At 38.4% G+C, this 12243-nt stretch overlaps 1 protein-coding gene across 3 annotated transcripts in view; it reads right to left on the bottom strand.

Moving 5' to 3' along the window:
- Window positions 1-12243, bottom strand: part of Pik3c2g (phosphatidylinositol-4-phosphate 3-kinase catalytic subunit type 2 gamma) — a 314439-nt gene that overhangs the window by 258767 nt on the left and 43429 nt on the right. For 2 of the 3 annotated variants that reach the window (XM_041640645.1, XM_041640651.1), the window contains exon 8: window positions 3681-3803. In XM_041640645.1, coding sequence (XP_041496579.1) covers window positions 3681-3803 — 123 coding nt within the window. Of the gene's footprint in view, window positions 1-3680; window positions 3804-7497; window positions 7558-12243 lie in introns of all 3 variants that reach the window. The other variant, XM_041640636.1, reaches the window with a different exon arrangement.

The following is a 12243-nucleotide window of genomic DNA, read 5'->3' as shown; positions in this document are numbered from 1 at the left end:
CATTTTGCCAAATTTTCAATTAATAGATACTTAATTACTTCCCTACATGGCAAAAAATAGTGTCTTGCAAAGAAAACTGAAAATGAAGACAAGAAAAAAAAAGTATTCCAAATTTGAGAGTTGCTGTCAGAGACTTGGACCCCCTCAGTATTTATTATCTTACATTCAGAGTGGGTAGAAAAGTTGGTTTTGCTGACTTTTTAACTGATATTGTTTATTAAATCATGTCTAATGCATTTGGTATTGAGTCCCAGTATTATTCTGTATATAGGCTCACAATTAAGACAGGGTAGAAAATCAATAGGCAGGATCAATATATCCAACATGGAAACAATGAACTTTAAAGTCTGTAAAATAATTAGGATTTTGGAGTTGGGACAGAGATGATTAAACTATTTACTACTAAATAAAATGAAACTCTCAATTCTCTACTTTCTTTGTTTCTGTCCATCCAAATCATTTCCTTCATGAAAATATGCAACTATATATGAGTTCACTTGTTAAGAAAAAAAATCACTCATTCAGTTCTGAAGCACAAAAGGACTGTAATGCATAAATCTAAGCTTTGCTTGAGCATAATTGCTCATGCCGTTCCCAGAAAATAGCCAATTTTCCCATAAAGAATTCTTTTAGCTTCAGATTTACAGAGAAGTTGAGTATCTTGGAGAAAATTTTAGTGTTGTTGTTTTTAGGAGATTTGGAAATGACTCGCTAGGAAGATTAGGCATTTTATTCCTTAGAGAACTTTAATATCATGTGAAGAGCAGCTTCATCAAAAAAAAAAATTTAAATCTAGCCAAATGCTCTCTACAGTGAAGATACAAATCCATGTTCGGTCTGCTGTGACAAAGGTCTGTTTGTCATAATGTGACTAGACAAGTCAGTGGCCATGAGATGTTGGGGGCAGGGGTGGGGGCTTATGTGACTTAAACCTCCATGCCGAACTTGGGCACGAAGACTCAGAGCTTCCACAGGAAGCATCCGCACCACCTCCAGGTGTTAACAGTGCTTCTGATTTAACTTCCACCACGGAAAAACAGAAAGGTAAATGGATTTCTCACAATCTGACTCAGATAGGAAATCGGAGAGCTTGGATCCCTGTCACATTTGCAGCAATGCACGATCGTTGTTTTTTGCTATCAGCTCCAGATGCTTGCAGCGTCGCCAAAGTGTGGTGACCAAGAAGACATGATTTATTCGTTGGGAAATAATTCTCACTGGTTTGGCATTCTAGCTTGACATTTTTTTAGTGGAATCGGAGAAATTTTCAATTATAAAGTTTATAGAAATATTTATTTTCAGAATACATGGGTGGCATGCTTTTCCAGACCACAGCATTATTTGTTTTTTGTCCTGACACAAGGAGAACAATACAATCAAATTAAATGTAGGCACATCATGTTTCTCATCTTATTATAACATGTGAAGACCACAGATCTTGATACCTATACAACATACAGCTTAGAGACTACATGGTCATTTCACTTGCTTCTGTACTGGTGGTGTGATGGTTAGTGGTGACTATTCACTTGACACAATCTAAAGATTAGATTCACCTAGGAAACCAGTCCATGGGTGTCCTGATGAGGGATTCTCTAGGTTATTTTAGCCTTTGAGTGCAGATTGTACTAACTTCTACTGCAGATGGTGCTATTCCCAGCCTGGAGTTCGGGACTACATAAATGGAGAGAGGGAGCTGAGCAGCAATCAGTGTTCATTACTCTCTTTGTCCTGCCTTCAAAGGCAACATGACCAGCTATGTCCAGCTCCTGATGCCTCAACTGCCCTATGCTGATGGACCATTCTTCGAGCTGTGAGTGCAAATAGACACTTCCTTCCTTATTGTGATTTTGTCAGACATTCCGCCATAGACACAGGAAAGTAACTAAATAAATGGGAAAATAAAAACGAAGGTTTCTTCACTACAGAAAATTCAGAAGAAAAATCACTGTTAAACATTAAAATTGGGGATTATTGATTATTTTAAACATGGCTGTTATTAATGCATAGATGTTTCAGTTTTTAGATAATGTTTATTTTTAGCATATATGCTGATCTGTGTCTGAAACATTTTAGGATTGTCACCATCACTGTTCACAGAATACAAATAAATTATTTATTTCCATTGTTTAATCACAAAACAACTTCTGATTAAAACAAGATATAGCCTTGCATTCCATTACTGACTTTGTGTAGTCACTCTGGTGTGAGCAACATAAGCAGGCAGCATAATTACTTCCATATCCAGTAAAAATGATTAGGCGCATTTGAAATCAAGTTTTTGAGAATTTCTAGACTAATATATTTAAAAGTAGCATCATCTTTGTTCTTCTCCATGCAGATAAAGAATTCATGTATTCGTGTATTAATCCTCTGCACCCAAACACCGTGTGCAATTGATTTGAATAATAAAGTGAGCATGCTAATACCAAATTTATGGCATTGTAATGTGAAAGGGTTGACGTAGAATAAGATTATATAAAATGAGTAATATTAATCAAATGTTAACTGTAATAGTTCCTCTGCCATGAAGTCCAAGCAGCCTGTGGTCAAACCCATTCTGAATGTATTAGTAAGACATTCCAGAAATAAATGATTCACAAATTTTATGTTTGACATTATTCTGAGTAATAAATAAGAGCCCTCCCTCTTCAACTCCTTACTACCCAGGGCCAAACTCATCCCTCTATCCCCAGCATCCACACAGTATTTGCTGCTTGCCCATCAGTCACTTAGTAACATCTGAATTGCAAAATTAGCTGTCATGGTTTTGGAGTATTTGTGTTCAAGTAACCATATTTGACTCATTGGCCTCAATGAGTCAGAATAATGATGCTTATAGTAGTGTTATATGTTATAATATGCAATTACATTGCTATACTTTATCATTTTCATTGGTTTCTTTACACGTCTATTTTATAAATTAAACCTTATCACCAGTGAATCTATATAGAGTGACCATGATACATGGGATGTGTTAATACAGATGGGATTTTTGCATGTTGTGGAAGGTACTATCATGTTGCTACTGTTAATGTTATTTTTATATTGCCGTGATTGTTCTATTTCTGTTTTGTTGTTTGCTAGAGTAACAGACATGTGTGAATGGATTTCTTGAATATTGTTTTTGATTGGCACTCACAGTGGAAACTTCCCTTTATTCCACATATTTAAAAACTTGCATAATGCTCTATTTTTTAAAAAACCCTTCCAAGTATTAAATAGTACAGGGTAAAATTCCCAGAGATTTTCCCCAGAGCTCACAGCATCAGTGTCTGCTTCGCCTTCTGTGAGAAAATACAGACACAATTTCCTGCTTCTGGCTGGACAGCTCTGTACCTATGCATAAGACCACCATCATTGGCCCATACACACCGCTGCTGAACACCATGCAGGCATCTTCTGACATACCAGTGGGCTCGCAGTGAAGACTTTGGGGGAAGTCACAAATTTCCCAAGTGTCAGTGTGTTAGAAATGTCTTTTTTAATTTAATTGAAACTCTTGGGTGTAACATAATTGAGCTGCCCGTACCCATGGATAATTGACTTATATTGTGTGTGCACATACACACACACATGTGCACACAGACATACGATTTCCAGGAGTAAAAACATTTCATTGTCTTTAATTGATTGTTGCATGCAGGTTTAATTATACTGTACCAATTGAATATATTTACCTGCGGTTGTCTCTTCTGAAGTAGATTTAGATTTTTCACTGCATCTGAAACCTGCTTGGTTTCAACAAAGCCCAGAACACGGCATATATTTTTAACTTCTTCAATAATATTGTTCACATGTGTCTGCAGATGACAAGATCAGGTATCATAGTTTATTAAAATTCATCTTCAGTTGACCTCTTTCTCATGAAGATAGAGTAGAATGGAAGGTGGTTTTTAAAACAATCTTCAACATTCTCTGACCACTTGAGACAAATCTTTATCTGCTGTGCCAGCTGCCACCATGTGGCTCAAGTCAGGACAGGGCACTGGTGGCAAGTTCCATGCTTCTATATGCTAATCACCAGCCTGCAAACTGCAAGACTAAAAAGCTTCATCTGGCTCCTTGTCAGGAATTTTCTTAGCTTTCTCAGGTCCTATGTTTGGATATTCGAGCCCCCATGTTGGATGCCATATGTAATGAGTATTTCTCTGTACCACCAGCTCCCAAATAAAGACATGGAAGCTTATTATTAATTGTGAAGGCTTGGCCTTAGCTTAGGTTTGTTTCTAACTAGCTCTTAAAACTTAAATTAACCCATTTCGTTTCTTCTAAGTGCTGTCACATGATTCATGGTTTATACCTCTCTTCTTGTATGTCCTGCGTCCTCTGTGTCAGGCTGGTGACCCTCTCTTTCTTTTTCCCTAAGGCCTCTCTGTCCCTAGAAGTTGTGCTTAGCCTCTTTTTGCCTAGCTATTGGCCATGCATCTCTTTATTTAACCAATCACAGTGACACATCTTCACACAATGTAAATGAGTAGCCTGAAACAGTCTCCACTTCACATAACTGCGTTACTGACTTAAATCTGATTTAACATTTAAATAAAATGTGAGATAAAAGAAAGGATGAGATAGAGGAGGGGGGATGAAATAGGAAGGTAAGTGAGATGAAGATAAAGACTTGCAGCATAAAAATGCTTAAACCTGCTTATTCTGGAATATTTTCTTAACAGAACATTAATTAAATTTTACGTTCACAAGTTTTATACTAATAGGACACCATTTCTTCTTTTTAGTGGAAAAGAAAATCCCTTCTGAATGTTTTCCTAGTATGATTTAAAACACTGGAAAGAAAATTGGGGCACATAATTAATAACTACCACAGGGGAAAATTAGGCATTCCATGGACATCAACTAACCCCACTAATGAGCAAATATAAGAGGTTGATGTTTAGTTAAGATTTGCTCTTAGTGTTCCACAGATTAAAAATATACAGCTGTTCATTTTAGTATGGAGAAGAAATATCGATGAGTAATTCTTTGGGGGGGAGAGTCAGCTGCTTCATGACTGTGACTCATCACAAGTGAACATATTGAGAACGATGTAGGTACCAGAAACCAATTTAGTTGATAAAATAAACCAAAAGACATGTACTCCTCTAATAGCTAGAGAGCTAAGGTTGCATTTTCTGTGCACATCATCAACCCTTGGTTGCAATTTGTAGTATCACGTGGCTAAGATTGGACTTGACAAACTGGATTGCCCCATAGAAGATCATTCTCATGTTAATAAAATGTCAACACAGTCACTGAGGTCAGGACAGCTCTAGGAAAAGGCTTCATGTTCTACCCATAATCATCACTGAGTATGAATGTCCATATGTCTAGACAATGTCTTCTCTACAGTAGGAACAATTGTAATTGACTAGAAGGTTGTTCTCAAGATTAAAGGAGAGAAACAATTAAAACATTCACAAATGATAACATTCTAATGTTAATCTTGATCCTTTCACATATGTTGTGGCTTATAAATGAAATCAGACCTAATATATTCTGCACAGATAACTAATGAGGTGAGGAGTAAAATTCTGTAAGATTAGGTGAGTGGTGCTTTCTCATCCGTACACTAGGAAGAGCCAACTGATGTATATTCTAAAAGATGCATAAATATTACCAATTAAAATGAAAATTCTGAGTTGTCTTGGGTCTCTGGGAATGTGGAAGCTAGTTTACTCTGTAACAGTTGTGGAGTATGTCTTTAAAGGAGATGCCCTGTGTTGACTTCTGGCCTCCACAGGTTACTACACAGATGAGAGTGACCTTACATAACTCATATCAAACACACATATACAAGTGCATTCACATGCACACACATGTACACTGGGGCAGCACTTTAAGCTCAGCAGAGTTTCAGAAACCACAAGATTTTTTAGGAGTGCCATCTGATTCAGGTATTTTTGAACACACATCAGGAGCTACCCAAGCAAAGTAGAACAAGGTCCTAGCTCTTGCAACTGTCAGATGAAGAAACACAAATATTCTACACACATGCACACAAACCCTATGTGCTCAGATGAGAGTGGATGGGCAGCTTAGCTCGTAATATAGATCGATTAGTTCTCCAGATGACAGAGAGCTAGAGGCATCTTCCTGTCTGAGCTTCTGGTCAAACACTGGTCTTTCAGTGGCCTGAGGAAACTATCAGTCTGAATGCAGGCTCTGACATGAGGACTTAATGTTTCTGACTCACGTTCTGACAGGTACTGATAGATGAAACCTCAGATATTTGGATGGAATGGGGGAAGGGATGATTTGAAGCTAAGACCCATGAACAGAGGACACCGGTTGGCTAATGACCTGTGAAGGGCAAAAGAAGACAAGTCGGAGAGAGAACTTCTAAGAATGCTGCTTCCTGGCCACAGCTTTTATCTGAAAAATTGATGATGACATCTCTTGTTATACAAATCTGAAGATATTAACCTATATTGTTTATATGGATTCTGTTTTAAGAATGATCGTAGGTCAATGTGGTTTGGATGTGAAAGGGCCCGTGGAGGCTTGTGTGTTTGTAGACCTAGTCCTCTAACTGGTGGGGCTCTTGGGAGAGGTCATAAAACCTTTAGGAGCTGGGGCTTGTCTGCTAGAAGTGCTTGGTGGCAGGGTTTACAGGTTACAGGTTTTCCCTTCCTTCATCCCAAGTCCCTTCTTTATGTTTTAGGCTATGAGGAGAGATGGAAGGTTCTGGTCAATTACCCCGCACTATTAGGAGTTGGTTGCTGCCATGCCTGCTACTAGAGTGCTGAGTAGCCTCTCAAACCATGAAACACAACTAACCCTTTTGCCTTCAGTTGTCTCTTGCTAAATTGTTAGTTACAGTTAGTAAAAAGTAACTATTTCAGAGGTTATTACTATTGTAAACTCAAGCAGAAGCAGACCCAAAACATCTGCGTGGACACACTTTCCAACCATACTCAAACATATGTGTTTATGTGTGGGGGGAGGTAGGGAGCGTAGTATCTGATGGATGTGTATATATACACACATGTACACACAGTACACTCATGGACATATTTATAGACATATATGTGTACACACAAACACATGTATATACATGCACATAAATACGTGCACATATACGCATATGTGTACACACATACACAAGCAAAGTGGTTAGGGATAAAATTTTTTAGATAGTCAAATCCTATGAAAGTGAAAGATAAAATTTTTTAGATAGTCAAATCCAAGGAAAGTGAATTTTGGATCAATATGATAAGAGAGCTTTCTCAAAAGTAATGGCTTAAGAATTGAGTAGGTAGCCCCAGGAGGATTGAACTCTTCCACTTACAGGCACAAAAATATCGGGGAAGTTGACAGAGGAGTTCTGCAATCCACAGGAGTTTTGACTGGGTTAAAGTCCTCCTGACTTTGATCCTTTGAGTTAGTAAAACCACAAACTGTTCTGTAAGACATGTTCTGGATTTTTCTTCAGAGATATTTGATGTGTCACAGGCCTCACGGGCTCACCATTCTGATGCTTTAGACAATAAACATACACACCTGGATAGGATTGGGAGCACTGGAAAACACGGCTGACAAATGCTTCTCCTCCATATCCTCCTGGAAAAGAGAACAGAGCATCACTCAAGTGAAACAAAGCCAACAAGCTCAGGCTTCTGTAGTGGAGACAGAGACAAAGGCGGACAGTATCTAAACAGTCACACAGTCAACCCTTTACCCAATTCCAGCCTTCACAGAAACCCGAACGCCTGTCTGTTTCAACATGCTGCCTGAAAGGATCAAAATCCATTCATGAATTCAGAGACACACTGAGAGTTTAGGATACTTTCCTTTCCATTTTTTTTTCTGCCATGAACTTTTTCTTCGAAGAGATGAATATTTTCTCTGAAGAAGAACTTTGGCATGAAATGCAGAATATTAGGCCCATTGTGAAAAGTGAAAGCAGCTGCCACATTACATACAAAGTTGTAAATTGTTAAAACCTCTATAGAGATGTGAAATCTCAAGGTAACCGGGTGATCATAATCACAAAGACTAACAGTAGACATGGGGCTCACCAAATGTTTAAGCTTTGATATAGTAGTAGAGGGGGCAACCACCATTCGAGTGGATCAGAAGACAGGAGGGGCATTTAAAAAAATTCTCCGTGGCTAGGCTTGAGTTACCAAGCCATTTGGAACTGAAGATCCATGCAGAATAGGTGTGTGGGTGATCAGGGATGTCCGGGAGCAGGCACAAAGTCCTGTCCACCACTGTGGACTTATTTCATAAGATTAAAATCCCTTGATTCCTGGATGCAGGGGCAGAAACCAGTTGTCTCTTGGTTGCAGGTACCAGGCTTTGCTTTTTAGGAAGTAGAAAACAAACGAATGAAAGAAGATTTGAAGTTAAACCACTGCACAGGAGAAGCCCAGCCTTGATTCCAGGATCTTACTGAATGTCAGCTCCAAGTCAGACACTGATGGCAAGACCCTCTACTGCAGAAGGCTATATCTAGACACAGGAGGGATTTACCTGCTGTGCCTAGGAAGGACAGAGCCTAGATCTGAAGCTCAGGTACAAAGTCTGCGTGAGACTGTACTTGACTCACCTGGTATAAAGCCTTGCTGGAGAGGCGTCTCGGCAGGAAAGGGCACTGACTGTTCTTCCAGAGGACCTGGGCGTGGTTCCCAGCACCCACATGTGGCTCACAACCGTCTCCAGTTCCAGGAGCTCTGAAGCCCCCTTCTGTCTTCCATAGATAAAATGTACTATGTGATGCACATCCATGTATGCAAAACACTTGTGCACATAAAATGAAATAAGATAAACACAGAGCAGGACAGGCCGTTTAGAACCTGATCTGCAACCACATGGCTAGTAGTTCTTGAAAATTATGCTGAGCTCTTGCAATCAAGGAATCAAACTATTTTAAATAAATGAACAACTTGCCATGTACGTAAAATATAAATAAAGAAGCACTGGGAAACTGTGTGTTCTAAAGTACCACCCCTCACAGAGGAACGATGGGAAGTTGAATGTGCAAGGGAGGAATAGGGTTCATTTCCTTCAGTGGCATAGTCACTAATAATTTGCTGCACTGCAGTTACTAACCCCTCATCCATGCCTATGCAGGTGATCTGTACTAATCACAGTTGGTCTCACACACCCACAAACCAAGTCAGAACAAAGGACAAGACATAAAAATATGAGGGGAAGGGGAAATGGGGTTAGGTGTGAAAGAGAGAAGGGATGAGAGAAGCTAATAGGGCATGGAAAAAAATCAAATTCATTGCATGCAAGTATGAAAATGTCAAAAAAATTAAAAAGTTCAAGGATTACCACTTTAAACACAAAAAGAGCAATTTGAAATGGAACATAGAATTAAAAGGCAGAAAGCTGTAAATCATCCTAGGAAAAACTGAGCAAAAGTTTGCAAATCTGTGGAAGCCAATCTTCAGATAATAGTATAAAAATCATAAAGTATAAAATTGTAAACTTAGTTTGAAGCATAAACTGAAGAGTTGTAGAGACAGCTCCATGGTTAAGACACCCACTGCTTTTGCAAAATATCTAAGTTTGGTGCCCAGCACCTACAACAGGTGGTTTACAACATGTATGTAATAAAATATTGAAGATGATTATTAAATTCATTCAAAAGTAAATAATCATGAATTTGTTAGTAAATAAAATTAATACTGAACATCATAACATATAAATCAAGTTGGAGTCTATCATACACTGGTTAAAAAGAGGATCTCTCCTATGTTGTGAAATATAAATGAACTTAGCTATGCATGAATAATCCTAAATTTATATCCTAGAAAAATTATTGGTAATGTCTGCCAACAGTATAGGACATAATCTGAGGTCCATTTTTCTAATGGAATACTATTCAACACTTAAAAATGAACATAGAAACACCACATGGAGCAAGATGAATATTATAGTATATATATAAAACATATAATATGCACAATAATGTATATATAAGCTTTGATTTCATTAATATACAAAGAAATAAAAGAACACAGAGATCTGTCATTACTAATGAATTCATAGCTTAGTGATGACAAAGAGAAAAAAAACAAACACTTTCCACCAAAGGACACTTCTTTAAAATCTTTTAAAAAGTATTAACTTCATTGGTATATGTAGTGTGTGGTGGTGGTATGTTCCATTGCAAGAATGTGAAGACCTGAGCACAGGATGGGTAGCATAGGTTCTCTGCTTTCACCATTGGGTGGCTAGGATCCACCTCAGGCTGTCAGACTTGATGGCAGGGGTTTTTACAAGTGACAGGTTGAGCCATCTTGTGTGTACAAAGGGCATGTCTTCTGAAGAAGACGAAAGGACCCAGACAGAGCCTACGATGCCAGCAGTACATGGTCCTTAGGCAGTGTCCATCATATAAGTAGTCTGTGTTCTGTATATACATTACTACATGTTCTTCCCATGATACATAACAAGCTGCTAAACTCCAGAGAGTGTAGACAATCATGCTTGCTTTTTTTTCCAGAAAGTTCTCTGGTGCTGTTGCTCTTGCTAGCATCCCAGATTCTTGGCTGTGCACTCTCTTCCACTTCAAGGACAGAGACTGAGACTTCTTTTGCTGTAGGAAATCCTACAGCCAGTAGTGACCCGCCCACTGGGCGAGGCCTCTTATACTATTTATGCCGATGTACAGAATGCATCCAGCCTCTTTTCCGGATGTAGGATTCGGTTTCTATTCTCCATTCCAGCAGAGAATTCTGATTTGTGAGTCTACCACTAAATAAATAATGGTCTATTTTTCTCAGTTCTGAGCTACTCTGGGATTTCTTTTAAGCGTCCTTCTTCATTCTTTTGTGTGTGTGTTTGTGTGTGTGTGTATGTGTGTGTGTGTGTGTGTGTGTTTCTTCAGTCTGAGGGTGAGTATTCTTTACATAATAGTTCTGACATTTAGTCATTTCCTTCTGGCTTACATTTCTGCTAAGGAAAGCTTCATTTCCGTAATTGCTATTTCCTATGACCTGATTTTTTTCCTGCCTAGCTTCTGTTTTTCGGATCTCTTCACTGGTCCTCAAGTACTGTTCATTTATTTCTTTTTATTTTCTTCTTATGATTTTATTTTATTCCTTTCCTGAGCCTTTTATTTTTTTCTGAGTGTGATTATAAACTTGTTCGACGACTCTGTCTTGAATTCTCTATTATCCTCCTCTCACACGGTGGTTGCGAGAGCAGTACAATGACGGTAACACCTGACTTGTCCTTCTCTGGATGTTCTTCCAGTCACTGCCCTTCGAGAAACATATTACGCAGATCCTTCTCACTCATCTTTAAAGATATCCCTGTATTATATTTTATTTTCTCTACTCTAGCAATGAGGACTATGAACTAGGAAGGCTAAGTAAAATCCCTTTATAGTGTTGGAGTTGACAGAAAGTTCTGTTTCTGAATTCAGACCTGACTGTAACTATGCTTAAATTAGGTTTGAAATTGGACATTCCGAATATCTACTGGTTTATTTGATGTGACTAAGAGGGTTTCACTTCTAAAACATTATAACATGTGTTCTTGTATCCTGTACTAATACTTTGCCTTAGATTTTTGAGTTTTCTTCCTCTCTGGGTGGTTAATAGTTTTAGAGGCAGAGCATATGTGAGGTGCATGTATTTATTTCTCCTGAGCCATTTAAGTGAATATAAAAGATGAATTATTCTTTTGATCATTGCCTTGATACAGTCTGTGGATCATGGGCCAGATAGTGGAAAGACCAGGGAAGAGGGCTCTTAGGCCCTCCTACACCATGTAGACATAGCATGGAGTCAAATCACATTTCAAAGCATGAGTTGATCTCATGCAATCTTAGCTATGGGCTCTGCAATTAGATTATCTGATTGATCATTGGGATTACTTATCTCTAAAAGTTCTGACTGACACTTCAGTCAAAACTTAGCAAAGTATTGAAATGTCCCAGTAAGAAATAATTTTGAACAACAAGTCAATTATTTCAGCTAGGGAAAGATATGACTTTATAGTGTGTTGAGATGAATAGACTCCAACCTAGGAATTATGTGTGTAAATGTGCCCAATCTTAACCCAGGTCATCATCCAGTTCAGGGAAGGCCTGTGATGGCCGCTTAAAAAAAAATCCCACACTAGCTCAGAATTGAGAAATAGATGGTTATTTATTTAGAGGTAGGCTCACAAATCAGACTCCTTTGCTTGAATGGAGATCAGAAAACAAATCATGCAACCTTGGAAAAGAGGCTTGACGCATGCTCTACATTGGCATACATAGTATAAAAGGCAGGTAACCACTAG

The sequence above is a fragment of the Microtus oregoni genome, unplaced genomic scaffold, assembly GCF_018167655.1.
Source record: "Microtus oregoni isolate MIOR12 unplaced genomic scaffold, Mior012 000002F_ref0000024, whole genome shotgun sequence".
In the NCBI taxonomy this organism is placed as follows: domain Eukaryota; kingdom Metazoa; phylum Chordata; class Mammalia; order Rodentia; family Cricetidae; genus Microtus; species Microtus oregoni.
The sequence above is the reverse complement of the archived record's forward strand: the minus strand, read 5'-3'. Positions and strand labels throughout refer to the sequence as shown.